Source organism: Heteronotia binoei, chromosome 8 (genome assembly GCF_032191835.1).
Source record: "Heteronotia binoei isolate CCM8104 ecotype False Entrance Well chromosome 8, APGP_CSIRO_Hbin_v1, whole genome shotgun sequence".
Taxonomy (NCBI): Eukaryota; Metazoa; Chordata; class Lepidosauria; order Squamata; family Gekkonidae; genus Heteronotia; species Heteronotia binoei.
In genome coordinates this window covers 15,140,031-15,167,383 of record NC_083230.1, presented here as the reverse complement: position 1 = coordinate 15,167,383, position 27,353 = coordinate 15,140,031, and the positions used below count along the sequence as shown (strand labels likewise).

The window sequence follows — 27,353 nt, the reverse complement described above, 5'->3', positions numbered from 1 at the left end:
GGAGCAGCATCGGCCGATGCAAGCTCCTGTGCCGGGGCGTCGGTCGATTTCGGTACCGACGACTCCATCGGTCTATGAGGCCGAAGCGCCGATTCGATGAGCGCCGCCGATAAACGAGCCGCCCGATTTTTTCTGGTCTGCTTCGAGAAGCGGAGACAGTGCAGACAGGATTCAACTCGGTGCGCTTCTCCCAGGCACAACAGGCACAGGGAATGGCCGTCCGGAGGGGCGATCTTCTTTCCACAAGCACGGCAGCGCTTGAAAGCCCCCCAGCGACTTTCCATAGAAAGAAACCACAGAAAAAACTACTCAGAATGATCTGAGAGAAAATGGGGGAAAGCGGGAGCGAAGCACCCCAAGGGGCAGTTCGCCAAACAAACAAAGAACGCTTTTTTTTTTTACACTAACACTAACTATACTAAACTATAAATTTAACTAACTAACTAACAACGATAAACGGGCTAAGACGAGAAAAAAAGGCAAAGCCAAGGATTCTCACCGACCAGGGAAACGGAAAGGAAAACCTCTCAGCGCAGCGGTCAGAAAGGAACTGGCGGGATTCCCACGCTGGCGCTGGTGGGCATGCGCATTGGGACGCCTGCGCATGCCCATTGGCGCCGAGCGCGAAAAAATCCCGGGCTTTTTCAGGTACCGATTCGGGGATCGGCGCAGGTGCACTATCCCATGAGTGTGAAGCACAGAGACCACGAAGAAGATCCTTAACCTGCATACTTGTCCTCCTGAAATTGTGGTCATCAGCTTAGGTCCAGTTCATGGTGATTCAAATTTTAATTTCCTTTTCAAAGGGATTTAAAAACCCATAATTTCTCATTTCAATTCAAATTGATCCAGCTAGCCAATCATTTTAACCTTCCAGAAGTCAGTCATCAGCCACATTCCCTAAACATGTTTTTGTGTTGAAAGGCATTAAGGAGGAAGCTGTAGTCTCAAATTTACCAAGGGGGGGGGGGGGAGATCAAAGCCACACTTTCATTACATAAATATAATTTGTTAACCTTCCAGAAACCTTCACCTATTCCTTCCCAACCTTGTACAGAATTCTCATGTTACGAGCAGTTAACAAAGGTCTCACTTATAAAAGGATTTTCTTTATTTTTTTCTCCATAATTTAGCTGAACCAACACAAAACTGAATACTGTAAAGCAAAGAAAATGTTGAAACATTTTAATTTTGTTCAGTATTTACTAAATAAGGCTACTACACTCCCTCCCAAAATAAACCAAAACAAAACTGAAATTCGGTGATATGAGGGATCTGGCTCTCCAATTCTTACAATACAGGTGAAGCATTTGCCATAATTTATTGCATGACACTTTAAATCAGACATCGGTCATTTATAGTGCAGTCAGTTCATAACACTTCTCAAGTGGTTGGGCTTCAATTGCTACTTGGACACTGATCAAAACCCTCACAATGAAGTAAGATCATTTACACACACGTTTTATTCATAGACACTGTCACCTATAATTCATAGTTTCCTCAATCTGTGCATTAAAATAATCCTGAAAATTGGAAGAGGTCTTAAACAAGCAATTTTTTTTCCTTCATACCTCTCATTTATGGTTGCTTGAATAGTCCCTATATAATTCTTTCCTTTAGTAGCATAGAACTAGCATAATACTAAAAGTTAATGAGAGTATTTAGGTAGTATACTACAGTTGGCATTGGGGAAAAAAATTTAACGTTGGCAAATATTTGTGGGGAAGGAGGAAAGACCATTTGATGACCTTATCATATTACTATGAGCCAGACTTATAGACAAAAAGTTACCACATTTGGATTTTCTTTTTTGTTTCTATCTTTTTAACTTTTCTTGTTTCTTAAATAGCGCTCTACATTTTTTTCTATTCTAAAGTGTTGAAGAAGGGGGCTTTCTAAAAGATGAGGTAAAAGGAAAAAAAAGAAAGAAACCGTATTTAGATCAAGGGTCCCCAACCTTTTGCACCTGCAGGTACCTTTGGAATTTTGATACAGCATGGTGGGCACATTCACAAAATGGCTGCTGCTGTCAAACCAACATTTCTAAAAATATACATGGCTCTTCAAGAAGATGAAGAAGAAGATATTGGATTTATATCCCGCCCTCCACTCCGAAGAGTCTCAGAGCGGCTTACAATCTCCTTTACCTTCCTCCCCCACAACAGACACCCTGTGAGGTGGGTGGGGCTGGAGAGGGCTCTCACAGCAGCTGCCCTTTCAAGGACAACCTCTGCCAGAGCTATGGCTGACCCAAGGCCATTCCAGCAGGTGCAAGTGGAGGAGTGGGGAATCAAACCCGGTTCTCCCAGATAAGAGTCCGCACACTTAACCACTACACCAAACTGGCTCTTCAAATGTCCAATGGTCAATCTGCTCTATGTGGCCCATGTACACTTTCTAAAAACACTTGGTAGGTGCCTGGAAATGTGTCAGAGGGTGCTGTGGTGCCTGGGGACTCCTGATCGATATAAAGGAACAAGCTGCAAACTGATCTTTAAAAAAACAAACATACAAACCCAAATTGGAAAAGGAGGGAAAGAACAGAGAGAAAGAAAAATGTAACTCAATACATAAAACAAATGATTAAAATATTTTACACTGTTTTACTGGCATATAAAGACCCTCATCAAAAAAGGGGGAAAAGAGATAAACCCTTCCAACAGTGCAATGGTTGAATGCATTTATGTAATATAAACAACATTATTCTTTGCTTTTTCTACAGAGTCCTCTCTGGTCATGCTTCACATCCGGAATGCCCCAATGGAAGAAATCAAACTACTTCAGTATTACTTCAAAGACAACTGAAGTAATAAAACGACAACTGAACTCTGAACTAGGTTTTTTTTTTCCATGACCGTCAGAGTTGCCACGTTAATTGTTAAATAGGATTTTCTACAAATATACAACATATAAAAACTGTTAAATATATAACTTTAGGCTTTTCAAAATACATTTAAATGATCTCTTTCAAACAAGTGTTACTTCCCCCACCCCAAGGGCTTTGCTTTCTGGTGCTAAATGGTGTATCAGATGAGACATAGGCCACAAATGACCAAACATGCTCTTTGCAAATACTGTATTATCCAACTTTTTAACAATCAAAAAATGGAACCATAGAAGAGGCATGTTGAACTGGTTAAACTCAAAAATGATTTTAGTACATGAAGTCAATCTAAGCACAGAGGAGTAAAGGTGGTGTGTAGACAGTTTGTGTCACTTCTGGTCAAAGTTCTATTTCCTTGTTGAAGAATGATCATTTTCTCTCCGTGTTCCATTGTGGGCTTTAGTGTACTTTTCTCTGAGAGCAGTTCCAGTGTTTTCAGTAGCGCTCCACAGAGACGGCTGCTGGGCAGTAACACTGCAGCGCTGGATGAACTGTATTCGTGCAGGGCGGTCCCCATGCTGCTGAACCCAAATAACTCTGTCAACAGTACCATTGTCCACTTTAAAATAGATTTTTGCTCTTTGGTCTATTGTATATACTGAAACATAAGAAAATAAAAGCAATTCAGGCAGTCTAGGGTGCAAGAAGAAACTCTCCTTTGCACCTTAATGTCCTCTGGTAGACAAGAGCAGTCTTCTCTAAGGCTGATTGAGTACTCTCCACCGTGGCTGACTCTTCAGCTTAAAACATGACAACACATCAAGTCCAGAAATGGTGCAGAACGCAGATGAGACATTAACCGTGAACTGTTTTTGTGGGTTTTTTTGTTTTGTTTTTTTGTATTGCTAATGCCCAAGCATTTCTCTTATATCTCTAATCCATAGTCCAGTGCTCTTTGTATAGTAGAACAGACTTTAGCTCATAATGTAGAATTATGCTGTCTTTTATGAAATACAGAGAAACAGACAGTTGGACTGATGACATAGAATGTATGATGATCCACAGCAGTGACTAGGGATTATAGCCCACACAGAGCCTAAAAACTCCTACAAGGCTTCTCTGTTGTATTTGTCAGGAGACCTGTAAGTCAATAAAAACAAATGAGTCAGCATCTTCATATTTATCAAAACTGATGCAAAATAACTGTTTGCTGATTATGCTACCATCATTTCTAAGTATATGTAAACAATGGGTTTTTTTCATATGGCCTTAGCTATGCAAATATTTTCATACAAACTTAAAAAAGATAACAAAGGCAGATAGCATGGGAGATAAACCTAAAATGCAAAATTATTTGGGTAGATGGTTGGCACTAAGTGGTTTTACGCTTTTTAAGATAAGATGCAAGGTCATGTGCCTATTATTTAGCCTACTAATTTAATCAATGCTGCCCTCTAGTGATATCAATACTAAACATACCTTTATGATGAATACAAAGATTGATTTTAACGACATAAACACATTAGATGAAAAAAGTAGCCGTGGAAAAAAATTAAGACACGTAACTGACACTTTACTATAGAGATAAAAACCTCAGAAACACAGCAAAAGGAATCAAAAAAGGGAGAAAAAGGTGAATACCTGAGGAAAAGCAAAAACTGCTAAAGATACTGGGATAACAAACAAGACAGAAAATATTAATCTTAATATTAATCGGAAAGTAAGTAATCTAACAGTAAAAAGGAAAAAGTAGTCTCCTGTACAAGCACCAGTCGTTTCCGACTCTGGGGTGGTGTTGCGTCATGACATTTTCATAGCAGACTTTTTACGGAGTGGTTTGCCATTGCCTTCCCCAGTCATCTACACTTTCCCCCTAGCAAGCTGGGTACTCATTTTACCGACCTCAGAAGGATGGAAGGCTGAGTTAACCTTGAGCGAGCTACCTGAACCCAGCTTCCACTGGGATCGAACTCAGGTCGTGAGCAGAGAGCTTGGACTGCAGTACTGCAGCTTTACCACTCCGTGCCATGGGGCTCCATGTAACAGTAACAGTATAGTACCTTACATTTCAGTTCATCAAATATACTTTGATATTGGCAACAATTAAACATGTTATGTGGACTTGAAACATTAAAATAACATTTCTTCTGATATTTTCACTTTTTTCTAAATGCTTAGAATACGCCCTCTTGCAGGATACAAGATATGAAATGGCAAATATTATCAAGCTATACAGAGAACAGGAAACATAGGTCAAAGATAGTGCAAAACTTACAATTTTTTTTTTTTTAAATACCCATTTGAGAGTAGAGTTGCCAGGTGTGACTCAGGAAATATCTGGGGACTTTTGGGGTGGTGTCAGGAGCAAGGTTGTGACAAGCAACTCTGAACTCTGAAAGGAATTCTGGCTATCACTTTTAAAGGGACCATGCTCCTTTTAAATACCTTCCCTTCATTTGAAATAATGGATGGGGGCATCTTCTTTTGTGGCTCATAAAATCAGACCCCCTGGTCCAGTCTTTTTGAAACTTAGGGTGGGGGTTTTGAGGAGAGGCACCGGATGCTATTCTGAAAATTTGGTGCCTCTACCTCAAAAAACAGCCCCCCCCGCTCCAAATATTCATGAATCAATTCTTCATTATACCCCCTGGGGACCAGCAGACATTCAAATCCATGGTCGATGTTATTCTGTGATGAATTATTTGTGAGCATGGGGTGAGTCTGTAATAGAGTTTCTATTATTAAAGTTGTAATTTTTTGGAATGATTTGTGATAAATGTGGTTTGTTAATTTCAGTTCCTTATTAAATCAGGCAGCCAGCAGAAGAGTTTATGTCAGCAAAACATGCATTAATTGGTGGTGGTTTCCAGTTCCAGCGGAGTGAGGCTGAGGCGTCCTGAGGCTGGCCAAATTGAGCAGTTTTGGGGGACCTTTTGGTCCTAGCGAGTGTCAAGTCTGCTTCAGCTCTGGCCGAGCCTGTGTGTCATCTTTGGTTCAGGGGAAAGTATTCTGGGTAAAAGCCTTACTGTATGCCAACGCTGCTAGCTCGACTCTTCCTCCTCCCCCCTTCCTGTCTTTTGTTATGTAGTTTTGCTCTGAAATGGAAGCATGTGAAAGAGATAATAGTGCCTTCTCAGACTGGGCAATGGAGGAGAGGCGCCTTGCTCAAGGCCAGCCGGCCTGATTTGTAACATCAATGTGTGAATGTGCCCTGCATAGTCCCCCTCCCTAAAGAATTCCTTTGAAGCATACCTTATATGATTACCTTTTACTGTATGTTCCTCAGTCTTGCAATCTTTTTGCTGTTGGATACAATGATCTCAATAAACTAGAAACTTTTATCAAAAGGTCTCGTTATTGAATCAGCCGACTTGACAGCGAGGCTCCAGTCAGGGAGCAGGGTTGGCAGAAGGTATCTGGAGAAAGGTGCTGGGGGTTCTTTGCCTCCCAGACCCTTTCTTGCTTACCTTTGCCCCAGCCGTTTTGGGCATCATTAATGGTGAACTAGTTCCAGCTACTGCAGCAGAGGAGAAGGTGGAAGGCGATTGGTGAAGAGGCGGGAAACCAGTGGTGGTGACAGCATGGAAGTGATGGAAAAGCACTCTAACAGACTTTTTTTTCTCCCCCCCCCCTTCCTTACTGTTCTTTTCACTTGCCGTTTGGACTCTATTTCATGGCAAGGATACAAGAAACTTTGTATGGACTATATCTGGATTACTGTCTAATAAGAAACAAGGAGTGCAGAAAGGTGGAGGACAATGACAATATTTAAAGTGCGAATAACAACGGAGAGTTTCTACTGAGGACAAGGAAGAAGCAGAGAAGGGAGGAAGAAGAAGAAGGAGAAAAGAAGAACAGAAAAACAGAAGGATAGGAGGAGGAAGAGGGTAGCGTGTGTGTGTGGATGAATGGAGGACTGGAAGAATAGGTGAATTTAAGGTGGATATAATGAATGGATGTGTGTGGTCTAAGGCATGAGTGAGTAGATTTTAAGGTGGACATAATGAATGGGTTTGTGTGGTGTAAGGCGTGAGTGAATAGATTTAAGGCGGATCTAATGAACTAAAAGGTTGGGGAAGGCTGTTGTGTGTTGTGTGAGTTCAAGAAAAAAATATCTACGGTGGATTTAATGAACTGGAAGGGGGGGGGGAAGGCTAGATCATGTAGAACAGGAGTGGGGAACCTCCGTCCTGAGGGTCGTATATGGCCCTCGAGGTCACTTGGTGTGGCCCTCGGGGATTGCTGGGCTGAACCAAGCCATGTGGCAGCCTCTCTGGGGCCTGGCTGGCCAGCGAGGATTGTGGGGCCCAGCCACACAGCCTCCCCAGGGCCAGGCAGAGATCACAGGCCCCAGATGTACTGTATGGCAGCCTCCCTGGGGCCTGGCTGGCTGGCCAGAATTGCTGCAGGGCTGGAAAGGTTACTGTCACAGTTCAGTTTGCACTTGATTATCCCAGATGGTGTGGCTTAATCTGCTAATGAGTGTGTGACCTAATATGCTAATAACAGAGGATGTGGTTTAATATGCTACTGAGTTCCTGTTGGGCTTTTTGTACAAAAAAGCCCTGGACCTAGGCATTTGCCTAGGGAGGCGGGCTGTGTGTGTGTGTGTGTGCCAGATTAGGCTCTCCCCACATGATTTCAAATAAAAAAACAATTATTTGCAGTAATTTTGCTTGCCTGAATCATTCTCCCTTGGTGGAGCACCGTTTTTTTATGTTGATAATTTTTTATGGCCCACGAATGATGTTATAAATATCCATATGGCCCTTGGCAGAAAAAAAGTTCCCCACCCCTGAGGTAGAACATATAAAATATAATTATTGTAGGAGTTAAATTTGATTTGGAAGTGAAGTAAATTTGATTTAAAATTGGCTAAAAGGAAGGGGTATTATAAATTAATAAATTAACAAAATAAATTAGGTAATACAGCATTGTTTTGGGCATATAAGCAAAAGTTGATTGGAAAGCAATATTACATTGGTTCTTTTTTCTATTTGTAAATTCTAAAGGTATACTAACAGAGTGAAGGTTTTTCTTGAGTTGTGAGGTAACATGAAAATTATAGCTAATTAAATTATTATTTAATTGATTATACAAATTGGCTGAACGTGGGAAAGGTTAGAATAATATCAGTGCATAACTGGATTATTGGAGTCGCTAGAAATTACTGACTAAAAAGGTGTGTGGGACTACTTAATCTATGTATTGGGGATGAGTAGACAAATAGCAACGCAATTTTCCCCTGGCCAACATAAAGCAGTAGGAATGGCTTTGTCCCAAGATTCCCTGAAAGAACTTCAAGCAAACTTTATGGGGGCATTGAATCAGATGCAAAAGAACTTAACTGAACAGTTAGGAGAAGTTCCAAGCAAATTAGAGGGTCTGGAGAGTCAATGGAAAGATACCAAAATGGATATGACAAATTTTATTCAAACTACGAAATCGAGCAAAGCTCAATTAACATTAATGGATCAGCATATTGGGAAAACAGAGAATAAGCAACAGGAAACAGAGATTAGGATTGCTAAATCAGAAATGGACAAGGCGGATTATATTTTAAGATTCTTAAACATTCCTGAGGGAAAGAATGAGGATTTAGCCAGTTTAATGGGGGAAGCTATGGCCCCGTTGTTGGGTGTGGAGAGAAAAGAAACAGAGAAGGAGATTGATTATGTTTATAAAGTGAACTCTCTATATATGAAGGAGAATGCATTACCTAGAGAAGTACACCTCAGATTTGTGCGGAAACAGATTAGAGACGCAGTCTGGAGAGTGATGAGAGACCAACCTATTATAATCAAGGAGCAAAATGTTAAAATAATGAGAGATATACCGTGGACAATCAGGCAAAAGAGAATGGAGTACAAAGCCCTAGCATTGTCATTACAGGAGAAAGCAATCCCCTATAATTGGCTTATCCCAGAAGGCCTCCTTTTTTCATTTGAGGCCACATGATACAGAATCGATTCAGTTCTCAAATTAAAGGACTTTTTAGATAATCAAATAAGAAACTGGCATAAACAAAAGAGCCATAAGAATTCAAAAGATCCGCCTGGGGAGGGAGATAAAGAACACCCCACTCGAACTCCAGAAGTATCAATGGACTCAGATCAGGAATAAGAGAATGGTGAAGAAACAACTCAAATGGAGACAAGGCTACAAATGAAAAAGAAAAAATATCAGACAGAACCTAGAGGTATACAACCCTAAAGAACAGCGACCCAAATGAAAATAACTTCAATAAACATGAATGGTTTAAGCTCACCGCAGAAGAGGAGGAAAGTTTTATTGCAACTGAGAAGGTTAAAATCAGATATTATTTGTCTTTAGGAGACACATTTGAGAAAGAAAGATCAGCATCTTCTGGAGGATAAGAAGCTAGGGAAAACCATTGGACAATTTTTTAACATGAATATGAGAAAAGAAAGATATTGAACTTTGATTGGTTAAGGGTACCTTTATAACCGAACTTAAGTATATAACCTCGGCGGGAGTCTAGTAACGGAGGGAGGGGGGATTGGAAAATATCATATGGGTTAGAGATAGTAATGATATAATTAGATATTGTTACCATATGTTATCAATAAAGTTGTTTAAACGCAAAGAAGCTAGGGAAAACATTCATCACATCAGAGGAGGAAAAGAAAAGAGGACTAGTAACCTATATTAGAGAAAACATCCAAGCTAAACTTCTATTCTCCTAAAAGGATGCAAGATTTCAAGCTATTGAGGTAGTCATAGGCAAGCAGAAAATTTTATTAGTTAACATATATGCCCCAAATGAAGGACATGAGCCTTTTTTCAAAGAACTACACCAAAACTTGTTGAACTATGAGTATGATAACATGTGTATAATAGGAGACTATAATGCGATTTTAGACAAAAAGCAAGACAGGAAAGTAATAGGGAAATCAATGCATAAGTCAAGAAGAAGACATACTCTGCCAGGGAGTTTTTTTAAGATGGCTGAAGAATATACATGGGTTGACGCATGGAGAACAAGAAACCCTACCACAAAGGATTACACCTTCAATTCACACAGGGATAGATCTTGGTTGTGTATCGACATGTATTGGTTGACAGTGGGGCTGATGAAAGATCTAGAAAAGATAGAGATTCTACCCAAGACATTTTCAGATCATAATCCAGTAATGCTAAGTCTGAGAGGAGAAACAAGGAGGTATAGGTGGAAGATGAATCCTACAATTGTAAGGAATAAGAAATTCATGGAACAAGCAAAGAGAGAAATGAAATCATTTTTTTAAATTAACAGCCAGGAGGGAATGTCCCCCCAAAATAGTTTGGGAAGCAAGTAAAGCAAGTAAATAGTTTGGGAAGCAAGCAAAGCTTTTTATAAGGGCTTTGTTGCAAAATTTAACACTGAATAAATGTCACCTATCTGGAGGAAATGGAAAAGAAGATGAGATTCATCAGACAAAACTTCTTCAAAGGAGCAAATAAACCTGGAAGATGGCTATCATACAGAATTCGGAAAGAGAAAGAAAGAAGACTGATAACTATATTAAAAGACAAAGATGGGAACCGGAAGTACCAGATACAAGATCTTAAGGAAATCATTAAGGATTATTATAGTCAGCTATATAGAGGAAATGAAATTGATGAAAATAAACAAAAGTAGTATTTGACATCTTGAGGCCTACCAACGCTGAAAGATGAACAGAAGAAATTATTAAATAGCTCGATAATGATGCTAGAAATTATTGATGCTTGGAATAAGCAGAAAAAGGGTAAATCTGCCGGTCCCAATGGTTTGCCAGCCAAATACTACTTTACTTTTGAAGAATGTCTTATGCTCCCATTTAAGCAGCTGATGGAACATTTATGGGAACATGCTGACATACCAGAAACATGCCAAGAGACAGATATTGTCCTGAAAGTACTGATTCGGAAGAAGTTAAAAATTACAGGCCTATATCGCTCCTCAGTGTTGACTATAAAATATACATAACTATCCTGGCAACAAGACTGAAAAAGGTTTTAGTAGATGTCATACACCAGGATCAAACAGGGTTTTTCCCTAAAAGGCAGTTGAGGAACAGTATGAGAATTTTTTTAAATGATTTAGAGTATTACGAGGCCAATCCAGACAGGCAGGTGGCATTAGTGCTCCTCGATGCTGAAAAAGCTTTTGATAATTTAAATTGGAATTTCATGATAGAACAGCTGAAGATAATGGAATGTGGAAATGAATTTATAAGAATGGTCCAAGCAATTTACAGCAAACAAAAGGCTACAGTTATAGTAAATGGAGACCAGACAGAGGAGATTGGTTTATTAAAAGGTACAAGGCAGGGCTGTCCCCTCTTGGAACTGCTATCCATACTTTCATTAGAGGCTTTTAACATCACAGTAAGGAATAATTGGGAAATTAGAGGGCTCAAAGTGAAAGGTGAGGAATACAAACTTCAAGCTTAGGCTGATGATGTAATATTGATTTTACAGAACCCATTGTAATCTATGGAAGCTTTGTTGTTAGACTTAAAGGAGTATGGGCAGGTTGCAGGCTTAAAGATTAATAAGGAAAAAACCAAAATGTTAACAAAAAATATGACAGCCCCTATGAAGAAACTACTAATGGAAAAAGCAGGATTTCAATGTGAGAAGAGAGTAAAATACCTAGGGGCATATCGCTGCAATAAAAATGTCAAATACTTCCGAGATTAATGTTCCTATTCCAGACAGTGAATATAACACCAAAAAAGGAATTGTTTTTGAGGCTTAATAAAGCAACAATGTCTTTCATTTGGCAGGGCAAGAAGCCTAGAGTTAAACATAAAATTTTATGGGATAAAAAAGAAAACGGTGGATTAGACCTGCCAGAATGGGAGTCATATTACATAGCAAACGGATTGGTGTGGTTAAGAGACTGGATTGGCCTTGAGAACAGAAGAATTTTAGCGATTGAGGGACATGACCTTAAAACAGGCTGGCATGTACATACGTGGTACAATATCAAAGTTCATCAATATTTTAAGAATCATTTGATACCTAAATCACTACTTGCATGCTGGGAAAAAGGAAAATGTATGTCAAGACCCCAAGATGGGTTTCTCCCAACGAAGCATCCGTACAGCCACAATTGTTACCGAAGTCTAGAATTATAAGATATCAAGATATATTAAAGGAGGATGATACCCTAAAAATGGATTTAGAGTTAGAAAGTCAGGATGTAAAACTTGATTGGTAGATGACAATGCAGGTCAAATCAAGGTATAATAAAGATAAAATGATTGGTTTCTATACAGAGAATTTTGATTTTGACAAGTTATTAATGGATAAGGATAAACTTATAAAGAAATTTTATAATTAGCTTATGCAAATGAAACTGGAGGACGAGATAGTGAAATATGTGATGGTAAAATGGTCTAAAAACCTGGGGTACAACATAGAACTTGAGGAATGGGTGCAATAATAGCAGGTGAACTGTAAGATGACCAAATCGGTGAATTATAAAGAGAACCTATTCAAGATGTTCCATAGATGGTACATAACGCCTGTATGATTAAGAACATAAGAACATAAGAGAAGCCATGTTGGATCAGGCCAATGGCCCATCCAGTCCATCACTCTGTGTCACACAGTGGCAAAACATTTTATACATACACACACACTGTGGCTAATAGCCACTGATGGACCTCTGCTCCATATTTTTATCTAAACCCCTCTTGAAGGTGGCTATGCTTGTGGCCGCCACCACCTCCTGTGGCAGTGAATTCCACATGTTAATCACCCTTTGGGTGAAGAAGTACTTCCTTTTGTCCGTTTTAACCTGTCTGCTCAGCAATTTCATCGAATGCCCACGAGTTCTTGTATTGTGAGAAAGGGAGAAAAGTACTTCTTTCTCTACTTTCTCCATCCCATGCATTATCTTGTAAACCTCTATCATGTCACCCCGCAGTCGACGTTTCTCCAAGCTAAAGTCCCAAGCGTTTCAACCTTTCTTCATAGGGAAAGTGTTCCAGCCCTTTAATCATTCTAGTTGCCCTTTTCTGGACTTTCTCCAATGCTATAATATCCTTTTCGAGGTGCGGCGACCAGAACTGCACACAGTACTCCAAATGAGACCGCACCATCGATTTATTCAGGGGCATTATGATACTGGCTGATTTGTTTTCAATTCCCTTCCTAATCCTTAAATTGTTGGAAATGTGTGGAGAACCCACGTTTATTTTATCACAGTTGGTGGACGTGTAAAAAGGCGAAAATGTATTGGTCTAAGGTTCATGAATTCCTTCAAACAATGCTTAAAGTGGTGATTCCCTTCAATCCTGAAATCTTCCTATTAAGTTTAGTTAAGAAACATGTGGAGAAAGAAAATTTTTATATTCTAATCCATGTTGTTACCGCTGCTAGGATATTATATGCAAGATATTGGAGGCAGGAAAGAAACCCGAATATGGAGGAATTAGTAGAAAAAGTTCTGCAAGTAGCAGAACTTGATATATTGACGGACTTGTTGAACAGGAATTCAAAGCAATCAGCCACAAAAAAATGGATTAAATTATATGAGTGGACACAGAAACATGGGAACTGAATTTATCAGCCAATTTAGTCATGGGTTGGTTTTTTGGAACGCAATAATGAAAATTAGAATAATTATAATTGAATACTGAAATTGAATGTATAAGGAATACAGGTGAAGTAACTACCTTTGTCCTCTGTTTTTTTTAATTACTGCTTATCGTTTATAAGAGATGAGGATTTATGCGTGAAATTATTTAATGATAATTTAATAAATAATAAATATTAAAAAAACACATTAATCCAGGAAAGCATGTTACCGGCCCATTAATTAGCTGTTTATTATCATGAGCAGTGCCTATTGATAAATCAGCATTGAGAGGAATCATCGGCTATTGGAATTGTTTGTCTTTTTCATCTTTGAGCCACATCTGAGCCGCGTCTACTCTGGATGCAGCACATTTTTTGAGTTCTATGTGTGAGAACTTTTGTCAGTGTATTCAGTGTAATTTTGGGACCAGAACAGGTGGGTTTCTCCCAGGGGAAGTCAGCTTTGGGCCACTGTTTAGTCCTCACTCATTTGATTAATACGTACACAAGAAGGAAAAGGTCTAAATTGTATGTTGCCTTTTCGGACCTTAAAGGGGCTTTTGACTTGGTTTCAAGGGAACTTCTCTGGGTAAAGCTTGAGGGGATGTCTTTAGATAAGAGGTTATTGTTTCTTATCAAAAGACTCCACACCTTCACGTCCTGTCAAGTCAGGTGTTCTTCGTCTGGGAGACTCTCCCCCAAGATCCACACAAGGAAAGGAGTTAAGCAGAGGTGCATTTTAGCCCCATTTTTAAAAATGATCTTGGCCCCTTCTTATCTTTAGTTGATGGCCACAGCTCTAGACTTGGTTCTGCTCACATCCCTTTGTTATTATATGCGGATGATACAGTTCTCTTGTCTACCTCTCATGTTGGATTAAAATGCTTACTGAACCGTTGTCACAAATATTGCGTGACTAACAGACTGGAGCTAAACTATGAAAAATCAAAGGTACTGGTCTTTCCTTTTTCCCAAAAATCATACAAGTGGACTATTAGTGGTAACAAAATTGAACAGGTTAAGCACTTCAAATACCTGGGGGGGGGTCTATTTTCAATCCAACACTACTTGGACCCACCATCGCAGAATGGCTATTAATGTAGCTAAAGTTAGTGCTGCAGCAATATCTCGCTTTTATTTCTCCGACAGAGGTAATCATTATGTGCCAGCAGCACTTAAGGCCTTTAATGCTAAAACTCGAGCACAATTATTGTATGGGGTACCTCTCTGGATTGATTCAGTTGACATTTCAGTTGAACGTGTCCACTCCACCTTTTTGCGAAAGATCATGGTGGTAGCTATGTGTGTTCCTTATGCCGTTTTATGTTTGGAGTGCGGTCAGAAGTTGTTGGCTACTAAGGCATGGGTTCACACTATTAAATTCTGGTTACTCCACTTCAACTCTGATCCACTTAGTTTTCTGTACCAGCTACTTTCTGAATCTGATAATTCTAGCTGGCTATCTTACACTGAAGCTAAAATAAGTTCCCCGAATCTATCTTTGGAGAGCCAGTTTGGTGTAGTGGTTAAGTGTGCGGACTCTTATCTGGGAGAACCGGGTTTGATTCCCCACGCCTCCATTTGCACCTGCTAGCATGGCCTTGGGTCAGCCATAGTTCTGGCAGAGGTTGTCCTTGAAAGGGCAGCTGCTGTGAGAGCCCTCTCCAGCCCCACCCACCTCACAGGGTGTCTGTTGTGGGGGAGGAAGGGAAAGGAGATTGTGAGCCGCTCTGAGACTCTTCGGAGTGGAGGGCGGGATATAAATCCAATATCTTCTTCTTCTTCTTTAGATTCCTTATCCTTGCTTTCTGAGTCCGAGGCTTTTTTAGAAATAAAATCTAGTCTACTGAGCTTAGAGCTACAAACTCTTTATAGTCTTGCCAACATAACCTGTTCTCCCCTAAACTTAGGGATTGTTCCAAATGCAAATATTCCAGCTGTGTACCTCTACCAGCTTCTAGCTCCAAATTTGTGCAGAGCCTTTTCCTTGGCCAGATTCAATGCCCTTCTGTCAGTCATTTTATTTGGCAGATTCCAAGGGACTCCCTATTCAAGTAGGTGCTGTCCCTGTAAAATGGATTGCGTTGAGACTGTTGCCCATGTTCTTCTCCAATGTCCTCTCTATTTGGCGTACCGCTGGGATCTTTTATACCCCATGCTGGCCCAAATTTTAGAGACCTCTGATGATTTCAAGGTGCTTTTCTTGCTAGATAATTCTGATCCGGAAATAACAGAATTAGTAGCAACGTTTTTTTATAGAGCCATGGTTACTCACCCTGATAAGTAGTACTATGTATCAGGTTTTACTATGTTGCTACATTGTTTTTTATCTAGTAACCCTAATTTTATTCTGTATGGATTATGTATTCTTTTAATATGTAACCTGGCTGACCTTCTATATTCTTACATATGCCAATAAAGGCTGTCTTCTTCATGTTGTTGTACTCAGAGACTTTTTTATTTGATTACTAAGTTTTTGTAATTGTGAAAAGTTGGAATCATACATTATATAGAGTGTTTAAGAAAAAAAATACTATAAAGAAGCTGGATATTGAAGTTATTGGTATTGTGCATATATTGCATGGTTTTCTCCGTGTTTTTTTTACCAGGGAATTGGCAGCCCTCTTTGAGAGGTAAATGAAGAGAACATCTTCTCCCATTAGTTCAACAGTAGCTCAGTACACATTTTGATATAAGGCACAAGGTTTATTTGACAGAGTTCTCCTTTGAGACTCTTACCTTTTCCATGAAAACACCCACCAAACAGCCTTTCCTTTTCAAACTAGTGTCAGACTCCAACCCTCATGGCCTCAAACAGGCTGAAGGCAACCCCCCCCGCACCCGGTTACTGTAATATATATACAGTAACCACTATTTGAAATTTCCTCTCCAATAATCTTCCTTCTGTTTCATTCATTCTCTGCATATTTTTATTTCCCCTATGAAATTAAAGCAACATCACCAAACAGTCCCTGTAGCTTATAATCAGAGGTTTGTTAGCTTTGGAATCAATACCACTGTGTGAAAAATTTAGCCAACGTACCTGTTTTGTGAATGGTCCATTGAGAATCAGTTTTTCATATGAAAATTAAAAGCTATGCTAGCAAGTGCATACAAATATGAAATTAACAGTCTTGAAAATGTTCCCTGCGTACTTAAATATGTTCTATTAGAAATGACCATTGAAGGCAACTTTCTATTCAGTACTCCTTGAACAGCACTCTCTTTAGCAACACAACATGTGAACTTCTCATCCTTATCATGACCTAGGTAATAATAATAATAATAATAATAATAATAATAATAATAATAATAATAATAATAATAATAATAATAATAATAATAATAAATTATTTATATCCCGCCCTCCCCACCTAGGCAGGCTAACAACAAATTCAGATTAAAAGTTATACAATATATAATAATTTTAAAACAGCATTAAAAATTATACAATAGTTTAAATCAAAGATGTCTTAAAACCATTCCAGTTTATATAATTTAACAGCAACAGTGATGTTCCTGGCGCTATTCTGTCCATTTGCGTAATGGCAGAGATCACTAAATAGAGTCATTTTGATGGATTGATCGGCCATCCTTTGTCAGCAGTCTGCGAAGGCCTGCCTAAAAAGGATGGTCTTGCAGGCCCTGCGGAATTGGTCCAGGCTCCGCAGAGCCTGCAGGTAATCTTTAAACCTGGACAATCTCCTAGGCACTACTGCTTATCAATATCAGTTTCTATCATTATATCATCCAGTTTGATAAATCCATACTTTGTGACTCCTGAAGGATAGATGAATTATTTCAACTAAATAGCCTAATTCTACCTGCTTCGTTTGTAAGACAATTTAAATTTCACTGAAACAATAAAACACAGCTACCTCAGATGCTTCTCATGCAGTGTGCTAGCCAGTCCTGTAGCTACAATGGGCCTCAGGATTTGGCCCCCCCCCATGTTACTGCCAGGACCCCTGACTTCCATTTTTAAATTTTATTTATCCAATTTGTAACCAGCAAGCCCTGCATCACCCTCCAATCCCATGCCACTCTCTCTAATAATTATTATTAAATTTTATTTATATAATAAATAAAATTATTATTATTATTATTATTATTATTATTATTATTATTATTATTATTATTATTATTATTATTATTATTATTATACAAGAGTGAAAGTAAGTTGTTATGGATCGGGAACCAAGCTTCCATCCATAAGCCAAGATCCAGCACCACCTCCAAGCTATGAACTTTTTCCTTCGCAGGCAATGCAACTCCCTTCCGGACACACTAACTTGGAGCACCTTTTCCATTGACCAGTAGCACCACAGTCTTGTCCGGACTGAGCTTTAGTTTATTGACTTTTATCAATATGACCGACTGTCTGCCATCATTTGAACAGTTTGCATGGGTTGCCATCAAAAAAAGTGATTGCACTTGCATTTTTACTTTTTTATTTATTTTATTATGTTTATATCCTGCCCTCCCCTGTTGAGCTCAGGGCGGCTAACGGCAGTCAACAATTTGATAACAATTTAAATTATTAAAATAAAACATTATTAAAATATTAAAACAATTTTAAATTGCCACATATTCCTCCCATCTGCTGCCATCTTTTCTGCCCCTTGCCACTAAGTGCACGTTACATTTTCAGAGTCAGTGACTTCTGTACACCAAATCTCTGTTGATAAAACACGTTTTAATAGAAGAAGAAGATATTGGATTTATATCCCGCCCTCCACTCCGAAGAGTCTCAGAGCGGCTCACAATCTCCTTTTACCTTCCTTCCCCACAACAGACACCCTGTGAGGTAGATGAAGATATTGGATTTATATCCCGCCCTCCACTCCAAAGAGTCTCAAAGTGCTCACAATCTCCTTCACCTTCCTCCCCCACAACAGACACCCTGTGAGGTAGATGAAGATATTGGATTTATATCCCGCCCTCCACTCCGAAGAGTCTCAGAGCGGCTCACAATCTCCTTTACCTTCCTCCCCCACAACAGACACCCTGTGAGGTAGATGAAGATATTGGATTTATATCCCGCCCTCCACTCCGAAGAGTCTCAGAGCGGCTCACAATCTCCTTTTACCTTCCTTCCCCACAACAGACACCCTGTGAGGTAGATGAAGATATTGGATTTATATCCCGCCCTCCACTCCAAAGAGTCTCAAAGCGCTCACAATCTCCTTTACCTTCCTCCCCCACAACAGACACCCTGTGAGGTAGATGAAGATATTGGATTTATATCCCACCCTCCACTCTGAAGAGTCTCAGAGCAGCTCACAATCTCCTTTACCTTCCTTCCTCCCCCACAACAGACACCCTGTGAGGTGGGTGGGGCTGAAGAGGACTCTCCCAGCAGCTGCCCTTTCAAGGACAACCTCTGCCAGAGCTATGGCTGACCCAAGACCATGCTAGCAGGTGCAAGTGGAGGAGCGGGGAATCAAACCCGGTTCTCCCAGATAAGAGTCCGCACACTTAACCACTACACCAAACTAGGAAAACAGGTGTCTCAAAGAACTCTTGGCTCATAATGGCTACAGTGCTTCTTCATAATGGCTACAGTGCTTCTTAACAGGAAACGGAAGATTCTTTTCACTTACCGTGAAGTCTTCCTTCTCTGTGGTCCCGGAGTGGTCCAGTCCTCACTCTTGGGAATCATAGCTCCTCCCTTTGATAGCAGGGCTTAACAAACTTGACCCGGAGGGGAGGTGCTTGATCCTCAGAAACTCAGATCGTCTGCCAGCTACCACACCTCCCTAAGTATAACTCCAACATAAATAGGAGAAAGGAAATTTCCAGGGAACAAACACAACCCTCTCCTAAACATATCCTGGGCTCTGTCTAAAGGGCTCTATGGCGGGAAAAAACCCAAACCTAACAGTGTACTACACCGGATTCAGTTGCGACTTCCAACCCCGCGGTCCCAGGTCAAAGCTGAAACCCTTTATACACAACTGGGTGGGTAGGACTGGACCACTCCGGGACCACAGAGAAGGAAGACTTCACGGTAAGTGAAAAGAATCTTCCGTTCTCCAGTGGTCCCAGGAGTGGGCCAATCCTCACTCTTGGGACGTAAAAAAGCCGTGTCCCAGGGCGGGCCTCTCAGCTTTGCCCAGAGACCACGTGTTGGAGGACTTTCCTTCCAAATGCAGCCTCAGCCGAAGCCACCTTATCAATCCTGTAGTGTCTAGTGAAGGAGTGAACCGACTTCCAAGTAGCCGCCTTACACACCACTTCCAGGGATGGAAAAGCCCTATAGGCCGCTGAAGTAGCAGCCCCTCTAAGTGAATGAGCCGTCACCCCTACCGGGGGCTCCAGTCCTGTTGCCTTATAGGCCTCACTAATGCACCCCCTGATCCACCTGCTAATGGTGGAGGCCGATACCTTGCGCCCAGTGTCTGCAGCCCTGAAAGAAACAAACAAGGAATCAGACCGGCGAAAGTCCTTGGTTCTGTCCAGATAGAAGCTAAGGGCTCTGCGAACATCCAGACAGTGCCATGCCTTCTCCTTCTCATGAACCGGATTAGGGCAGAAAGAGGGAAGCACAATGTCCTCTGCCCTATGGAAACGGGAATTCACCTTTGGCACAAAGGCCGGATCAGTGCGGAGCACAACTTTATCCTGGTGGAATACACACAAATCCTTATGTATGGACAGAGCCTGAAGCTCTGACACTCTACGCGCCGAAGTGATACCCACTAAGAATACCACCTTAAAGGTGAGCAGCTTCAGGCTGCATGATGCCATAGGCTCAAAGGGCTTGCCACAGAGAGCCTTCAACACCGTGTTCAAATTCCACGATGGGAATCTATGGACCTGCGGTGGATTAAGCAAAGCCACCCCCTTCAGAAACCTCCGGATGTGTGGATGTGTTGAAATAGCATTGCCTTTCTTAGATCCCCTCACTGCTGCTATGGCCGCCACCTGTCTGCGTAGTGTACTGGTACTAAGGCCTTTCTCTAGTCCCTCCTGTAGGAAAGACAACACCACGGAGACCGAGGCCTGTAGAGGATCTTCCCCTTTGACCACGCACCAGGCATGAAAAATCTGCCAAGTGACATTATAGCTTCTGTTAGTTGAAGCCTTTCTAGAGGACAACATGGTGTCTATTACTGGAGTGGAATAACCTAGCCTAACTAACTGCTGCCGCTCAATCTCCAAACAGTGAGCGGAAACATTTCTGGTCACGGATGCTGCAGGCAGCCCTGAGAGAGTAGATTCCACCTTGTAGGAATCTGCCATGGCTCTACTATTGACAGTCTTTGCAGTTCCGGGAACCAGGCTCTCCGAGGCCAAAAGGGGGCCACCACAATCACTTCCGCTTTCTGTTCCTGGACCCTCTGCAAAAACCTTTGGAGGACTTGGAACGGAGGAAAGGCATACAATAGAGTCCTCGGCCAGTCTGAATTTAGAGCGTCGATGGCAACTGCTCCTCTGCTTCTTGTCCTTGAGAAATACTGTGGCACCTGATGATTGTCGTCCGACGCAAACAGGTCCACACTCGGTGTCCCGAATCTTTGACAAATCTCGCGAAATGTCTCGTGGTGAAGTGACCATTCCGACTGGTTCAGCGCCTGTCGGCTCAGCCAATCTGCCACCACATTGTCTTTTCCTGCCACGTGTGTGGCTTTGATGGACAGAAGATGACCTTCCGCCCACCTGAAAAGGGCCTCCGCTTCGTCTTGTAGCTTTCTGTGTCTGGTGCCGCCTTGGCGATTTACATAGGCTTTTGCCGTCATATTGTCTGTTTGTATCAGGACGTGAGTCCCGACCACCCATTGTCTCATGTGAAGCATGGCCAGACGTATGGCTCTCAACTCCAGAAGGTTTATGCTTTCCCTGGCTTCCTGGTCGCTCCACTGACCCTGCGCTACTGCTCCGGACATGTGAGCTCCCCAACCAAAAAGACTGGCGTCTGTGGTCACCACCACTCTCTTGGGTTCCCGCATCTCCTGCCCCAAGGAAAAAAGGTTGGGAGTCTGCCACCACTCGAGGGCTCTCGATAGGTCGGCTGGCAGTGTCAGAGAGATCGAGCTTCTGGCACCTATTTGCTTCTGAAAAGGTAAAAGAAATTTCTGAAGTGGCCTCGTGTGAAAACGCGCCCACTGAACGATGTCCTGGCACGAGACCAGCATTCCCAGTAATTTTGCCAGTAGCATCAGTTTGACTCGCTTCCTTTGCTTGACTTCTGCCATCAGCTGTAAAATCTTTGTCTGTCTCTCCGGGGTCAGAAAGACCTTGTTCTTGTTGGAATCGATCTGAACACCTAGGTGCGTCAGAGACTGGGAAGGAAGCAAGAAACTCTTCTGAATGTTTATGACGAACCCATGCGCCCTGAGCAGCCTCATGGTCAGGTCGAGATGTTTCTTCGTCTGCTCCGCCGACGGGGCCTTGACCAGAACGTCGTCCAGGTAAGGAAAAATCGACACCCCCTGTAATCTGAGGGCTGCCACCAGAGTGACCAGAACTTTTGTGAACACCCTGGGAGACGACTTGAGCCCAAAAGGCAAGGCTCTGTATTGGAAATGGCGCCCGTCGTAAGAGAAACGAAGAAACTTCCGATGACCCCTGGCGATTGGGATATGAAGATAGGCTTCCGACAGATCTATGGAGGCCATGAAGTCCCCCCGCTGGATGGCAAGAAGTATGGACCTCAGTGTCTCCATCCGGAACTTTTTTGTGACAACCGACCTGTTCACCCACTTCAGATCCAGTATCGCCCGAACATCCCCGTTCTTTTTGGGTACCACGAAAAAAACTGAGTATGTGCCTTGAAATTTCTCTGACGGAGGTACCGGTTCGATGGCTTCTATCGAAACTAGATGGTCGATGGCTAGCAGTAGTGTTCGATGCTTCTCGGGAGACTGTGATCTTTGTACTTCCAAAAAACGGTGTCGGGGGGGGGGGAGTAAAACTCCAGAGAGTAGCCGTTGGTCACTGTGTCCAACACCCATCTGTCTGAAACTGTTTGATGCCACACATGGGAGAATCTCTGAAGTCGTCCCCCTATCTGACTTGTGTCCGTGGGCTCGTCCCAGTCACGCTGAGGTGGGCTTCTTTTAGCCTTTAGCGGGCTGGTTCTGTTTCCCCGTGAAGGAAGGTCTACCTTCTCTAGGCTTCGACTGCCACTTTGTTCTGTATGGCTTGAAGGATGCTTGCCTGGAGTCTCTCCTATTGCCACGAAAGGACTGAAACCTTTGTCTCGTCCTGTTATCTCGTCGTTTGGATGGCAGAACTTTTTTCTTATTTCTGTCCTCAATAAGGTATCTATCCAAACCTTCTCCAAAGAGTGAGGACCCTTTAAACGGAACTGCAGCAACCTTAGCTCTAGCCGAAGGATCCGCATCCCAATTTCGTAGCCAGGTATTTCTTCTGGCTGTAACGCTACAGGCCATAGCTCTAGCTGACAGCTGAACCGCTTCCAGAGTAGAGTCTGATGCAAAAGCCGTGGCTAATGTTATCTTTTTAAGAGAGTCCTTGACGTCCTTAGGCAGGTCATCCCTCTTAGCCAGGTCAGATAGCCAAATATATGAAGCTCTACAGAAGAGAGACGTGGTGGCTGACACCTTCAAAGAGCTGGCCGAGGCTTCAAAATCCCTCCGCAGAGCCTGCTCAATGCGTTTATCCGTAGGGTCCCTTGGCATCCCATCTGCATCCATCGGGAGTATGGAATTAGAAGCCAAACTATTGACCGGGTCATCCACCACCGGTAACTTCAGCCTCTTAGCCGCCTCTGGGATGAATGAAAAGAACTTGGAAAAATTAGAAGAAACTGTTTTCGGCTTGGCCGGGTGCTCCCACTCTGACCTGATAATAGAAAAGAAACCTGACGGCAATGGCACCTGTAGGGGTTTGGCCCCTGATTTTGGAATGATGTCTTCCATACCCAAAGGAAACTCTGTATCCTCCTCATCTTTGCATTTGGGGGTGTACTGAATCTGCAGCGTTCTAATCACCTTTGGGAGTAAGCGTGTATACACGTCTGCAGGAAAAAGTTTGGAATGAGTAGAGGCTACCCCCTCCTCTTCCTCAGAGAGTTCCCCAGTATCTGGAGATGAAGAGGCATCCGATAAGTCAGAATCCTCTTCCTCTTGATCAGAGGGACAGGAGCGTATCTCTGTCCTGCTGCGCTTAAGAGGTCTAGGGGAAAAATTTTCCTCTTCCTTATCAGCCTCTAAGTGTTTAGTCTTGGATGTTCTTTTGAGTGGGGGGGTTGGAGTAGTCACAGAGGCTGCCTGGACCTCCTTTCTAACTATTTCTTGTATCCAGGATAGAAGATTAGACTTTGCCTCATCTGCAGAAATATCATCATGATGAACTTCTGCCCTTTCTTCCTGTGCTGGTGAATCAGCCAGCTCCAGATCACAAGTGCCCTCCTCCATTACAGCTCCCTTGGGGAATCTGGTGGAAGCGGCCATCTTAGAATGTATGGCCCTGCAACAACAAAAGAAGGCACAACCAAAATGGCTTCCATTCCCGCCAAAATCAGCCCCCCCATACACTCCTTTTCCCCACCAGCTCAACACTGGGATCCTCTCAACAAAAAACCAAACATTCCCTTGTTTTGTTTCCTTCCCCTTTTCCCAATGGCCAAATAGATAGCCAGACCTCTCTATGCCAGAGAGGCTAAGGGATAGGGAATGAATGGGAGGGGGAAAGGGGGGGGAGCGCTGAAAACCATAACTGGCTGCCAGTAGCTCCCAACATAAAACTTTCCTCTTCTGAAGGCTTCCTGGGGATGGGATCATAAGGGCTAGGTCAACTGACCTCCTCAAATCCCCCACCACTCTGCAGAGCTTTCCCAATGCAAGCCTTACCGCTGCTGGGTTTCCAAAAGCTTCTGCCTGCGTCGTTCCAGGAGGGCTGCGTGCTAACACGAGTCCTCTCCCAGCTGCTCACTCCCTCTCTCCTCCTCTCCCTTAATTCCTTTGTCCCCAAGGCCCCTGGGTTTGCCAGAGTGCCTTTGCAGGGCGACTGGGAGAAGGAACGATCAACAGCCTTCGGCACGTCCACCAGGCTGGAAAGAGCAGAGGGAGGGCTTCGCGCGCTCGTGCCTCACTCTGAGGCTCCTCTGTCGTCGCTGGAAAAAACGCGGGAGGAAGAGTGCCTCCCAGAACGGCCACAAGAGGGAGCTCTTGCCTTCCCTTCTGCCGTCCAGGAAATTTTCAATAGGTATGTTCCTCTTGTTCTTCTTCTTCTTTATTTCTTTCTATAATGTACCGGGCCAGGAGCCACAAAGGGGCTCTATAGCACGTCCTGCTTCGATGGCAGGGCTAAAGAAACTGAGTTTCTGAGGATCAAGCACCTCCCCTCCGGGTCAAGTTTGTTAAGCCCTGCTATCAAAGGGAGGAGCTATGATTCCCAAGAGTGAGGATTGGCCCACTCCTGGGAGCACTGGAGAAGGCAGGCTTAGGGCGGCTCACAGACATGGAAAGTACCATGAATTAAAATAAATACAATATACAATAAAATACATTAAATAAATAGCTTAATTAATTAAAACCACAACAGATAAGGTGCTATAATACAAAACGATGTATATCAGATGGCTGGATGTCATTTCAGGATTCAATCTTGTAGGCCATTTGAAAAAGGATAGTTTTACATGCCCTGCGGAACTGATTATAGTCCCGCAGGGCTCGGACCTCGGCTGGTAGTTGACTCCACCAATGGGGAGCCGTTACTGAGAAGGCCTGCTCTCGAGTTGTTTTCAGTTTGGCCTCCCTTGGCCAGGGATTTTTAAGAGATTGTGGGAGCTAGATCTCAGTGCTCTCTGGGGGATATATGGGGACTTGCCGACTGCCCATCTCTGGCAGAGGTTCGACTGCCACTGCTGATGATGGCAGCAGAAGAAAGGGGAATAGGGAATGGCATCAGGTACCAGAGATGATGTCATGTTTGGGTGATACTTTAGGAATCCCTAACACTTTTATAGAGCAGGGGTGGCCAACGGTAGCTCTCCAGATGTTTTTTGCCTACAACTCCCATCAGCCTCAGCCAGCATGGCCAATGGCTAGGGCTGATGGGAGTTGTAGGCAAAAAAAACATCCGGAGAGCTACTGTTGCCCACCCCTGTTATAGAGTATCCACTGGAAGAGATATCACTTTCAGGTAGAAGAAGAAGAAGAAGAAGATATTGGATTTATATCCCGCCCTCCACTCCGAAGAGTCTCAGAGCGGCTCACAATCTCCTTTACCTTCCTCCCCCACAACAGACACCCTGTGAGGTGGGTGGGGCTGGAGAGGGCTCTCACAGCAGCTGCCCTTTCAAGGACAACCTCTGCCAGAGCTATGGCGGACCCAAGGCCATACTAGCAGGTGCAAGTGGAGGAGTGGGGAATCAAACTCTGTTCTCCCAGATAAGAGTCCGCACACTTAACCACTACACCAAACTGGCTCTCCAAAGGCGATGTCGTATTTGGGTGAAGCTTTAGGAATTCCTAACACTTCGAGAGCATCCACTGAAAGAGATCAATTCCAGGGTCAGACACAGACATGCCCCCAAAATTTCCCAGGGTTTTTCGGTACAGGCCTGGCAACCCTACCCCTGCATCCAGGTGTATACTCTTATACATAATACACATAATATAATTATGACCTTTACCTGCCTAAAGCTGGAAATGAATGGGTGTTGTGCCAGATGGTAATACACACACACACACAGAGTGTTCTGGCATGTTAGGGCTGATTTTTGTGATCTGATATTTTTGAGCAATTAATTTCATCACAGTGCCATTCAATTAATTAGGAGTTCCAATCACTTATAAAAATACTTTGTAACTTTTCACTCTTTACCGAGCAATTTAGGGAGGGAGAAGGGCTCTTGCCACTTTCCTTCATAGATAAATCCCTTCATACCATATTGAACCATTCTTAAATTTTCAGGAGTAGGGGAGAGTTGCTATGGTGGAGAAGGGTTACCAAAAATGCATCTGCACATTCTTATGAACCCAAAAAAAGACGTAGGAGCAGCTTCATACAGAACTGAATCTACACAGAGGTCTCCTTTTCATACATAAATAACAGAATTCCTCTATTTTAAATGAAGATCAGTATATCTTCATTTAAAATATGTATTTGAAAGCCAGGATGCAAACTTCCAGGAATGCATGGTTTCGCTTTAGTACGGCTTGTCTGCTTGCATTACATCTGCTGCCAGATAAGAGAGAAAGAGAACCATTTCCTTGTGGGAACCGTCAGCTGGCGTGCAAACAACAGGGATTTTGCAAATAGACTTTTCCCTAATTATTATTATTTCTTTAAAATCAATATTTTCTGCGCAACCTAATTAATAAGTATTTTCTTTGACACCTTTTTTTTGCTGAACAAGAAAGCAACTTTCAGGTTTTGTTTTGGCTCTTTTGAGACCACTTTTACCTTAATGTTTTTCTAGAAGGTGATTATGAGTTGGCTTTTTCCGAGTAATGTTTCTATCAGTTTTCTTTGTCCCATTCACCTCCAGCACACTCTGGACTGTTCTTATTGTTAAACCACTCCCTCCCCCTTTTTAACGAAAGCTGGGGATTCAAATTAGAGAGCCTGATTAAATTATCAGTATAAACTATAGTATTATATTGATATTTTAGGGCTTGTTAAAAAAAATGAATGGGAGACTTTAGAAAATAGAACATTATGGGAGTGTTACCAACCTCTGCCATGTATCACAAAAGTAAACTGCACCAATGACAACGGAAATGCAGCAACCTAAGATATTTCATACATTACTGAAATCCCACAGAAATCAGAGAAGCACATATTTGCTGAAATTGTGACAGGGATACTTTTGCACCCATCCCTGTCACAGAACTGGAGGCACCAGACTGGGGGTGGGGAAGGAGAAAAGGCTACTTCTTGCGACATAGCCAATGACAAGGTTGAGGACAGAAAACAAATATCTTCCCTTGTTTGTTTATTTGTTTTGCTGTGGCCCTCCCCTCCCTTCCCTTCCAGG

The 27,353-nt window shown here is 42.4% G+C and overlaps 1 protein-coding gene across 2 annotated transcripts in view; it reads right to left on the bottom strand.

Moving 5' to 3' along the window:
- Window positions 1–2,666: 2,666 nt before the first annotated feature.
- Window positions 2,667–27,353, bottom strand: part of TAFA5 (TAFA chemokine like family member 5) — a 648,513-nt gene continuing 623,826 nt past the window's right edge. For both annotated transcript variants that reach the window (XM_060244774.1, XM_060244775.1), the window contains exon 4: window positions 2,667–3,964. In XM_060244774.1, coding sequence (XP_060100757.1) covers window positions 3,956–3,964 — 9 coding nt within the window. In that variant the 3' untranslated portion in view covers window positions 2,667–3,955. The remainder of the gene's footprint in view (window positions 3,965–27,353) is intronic.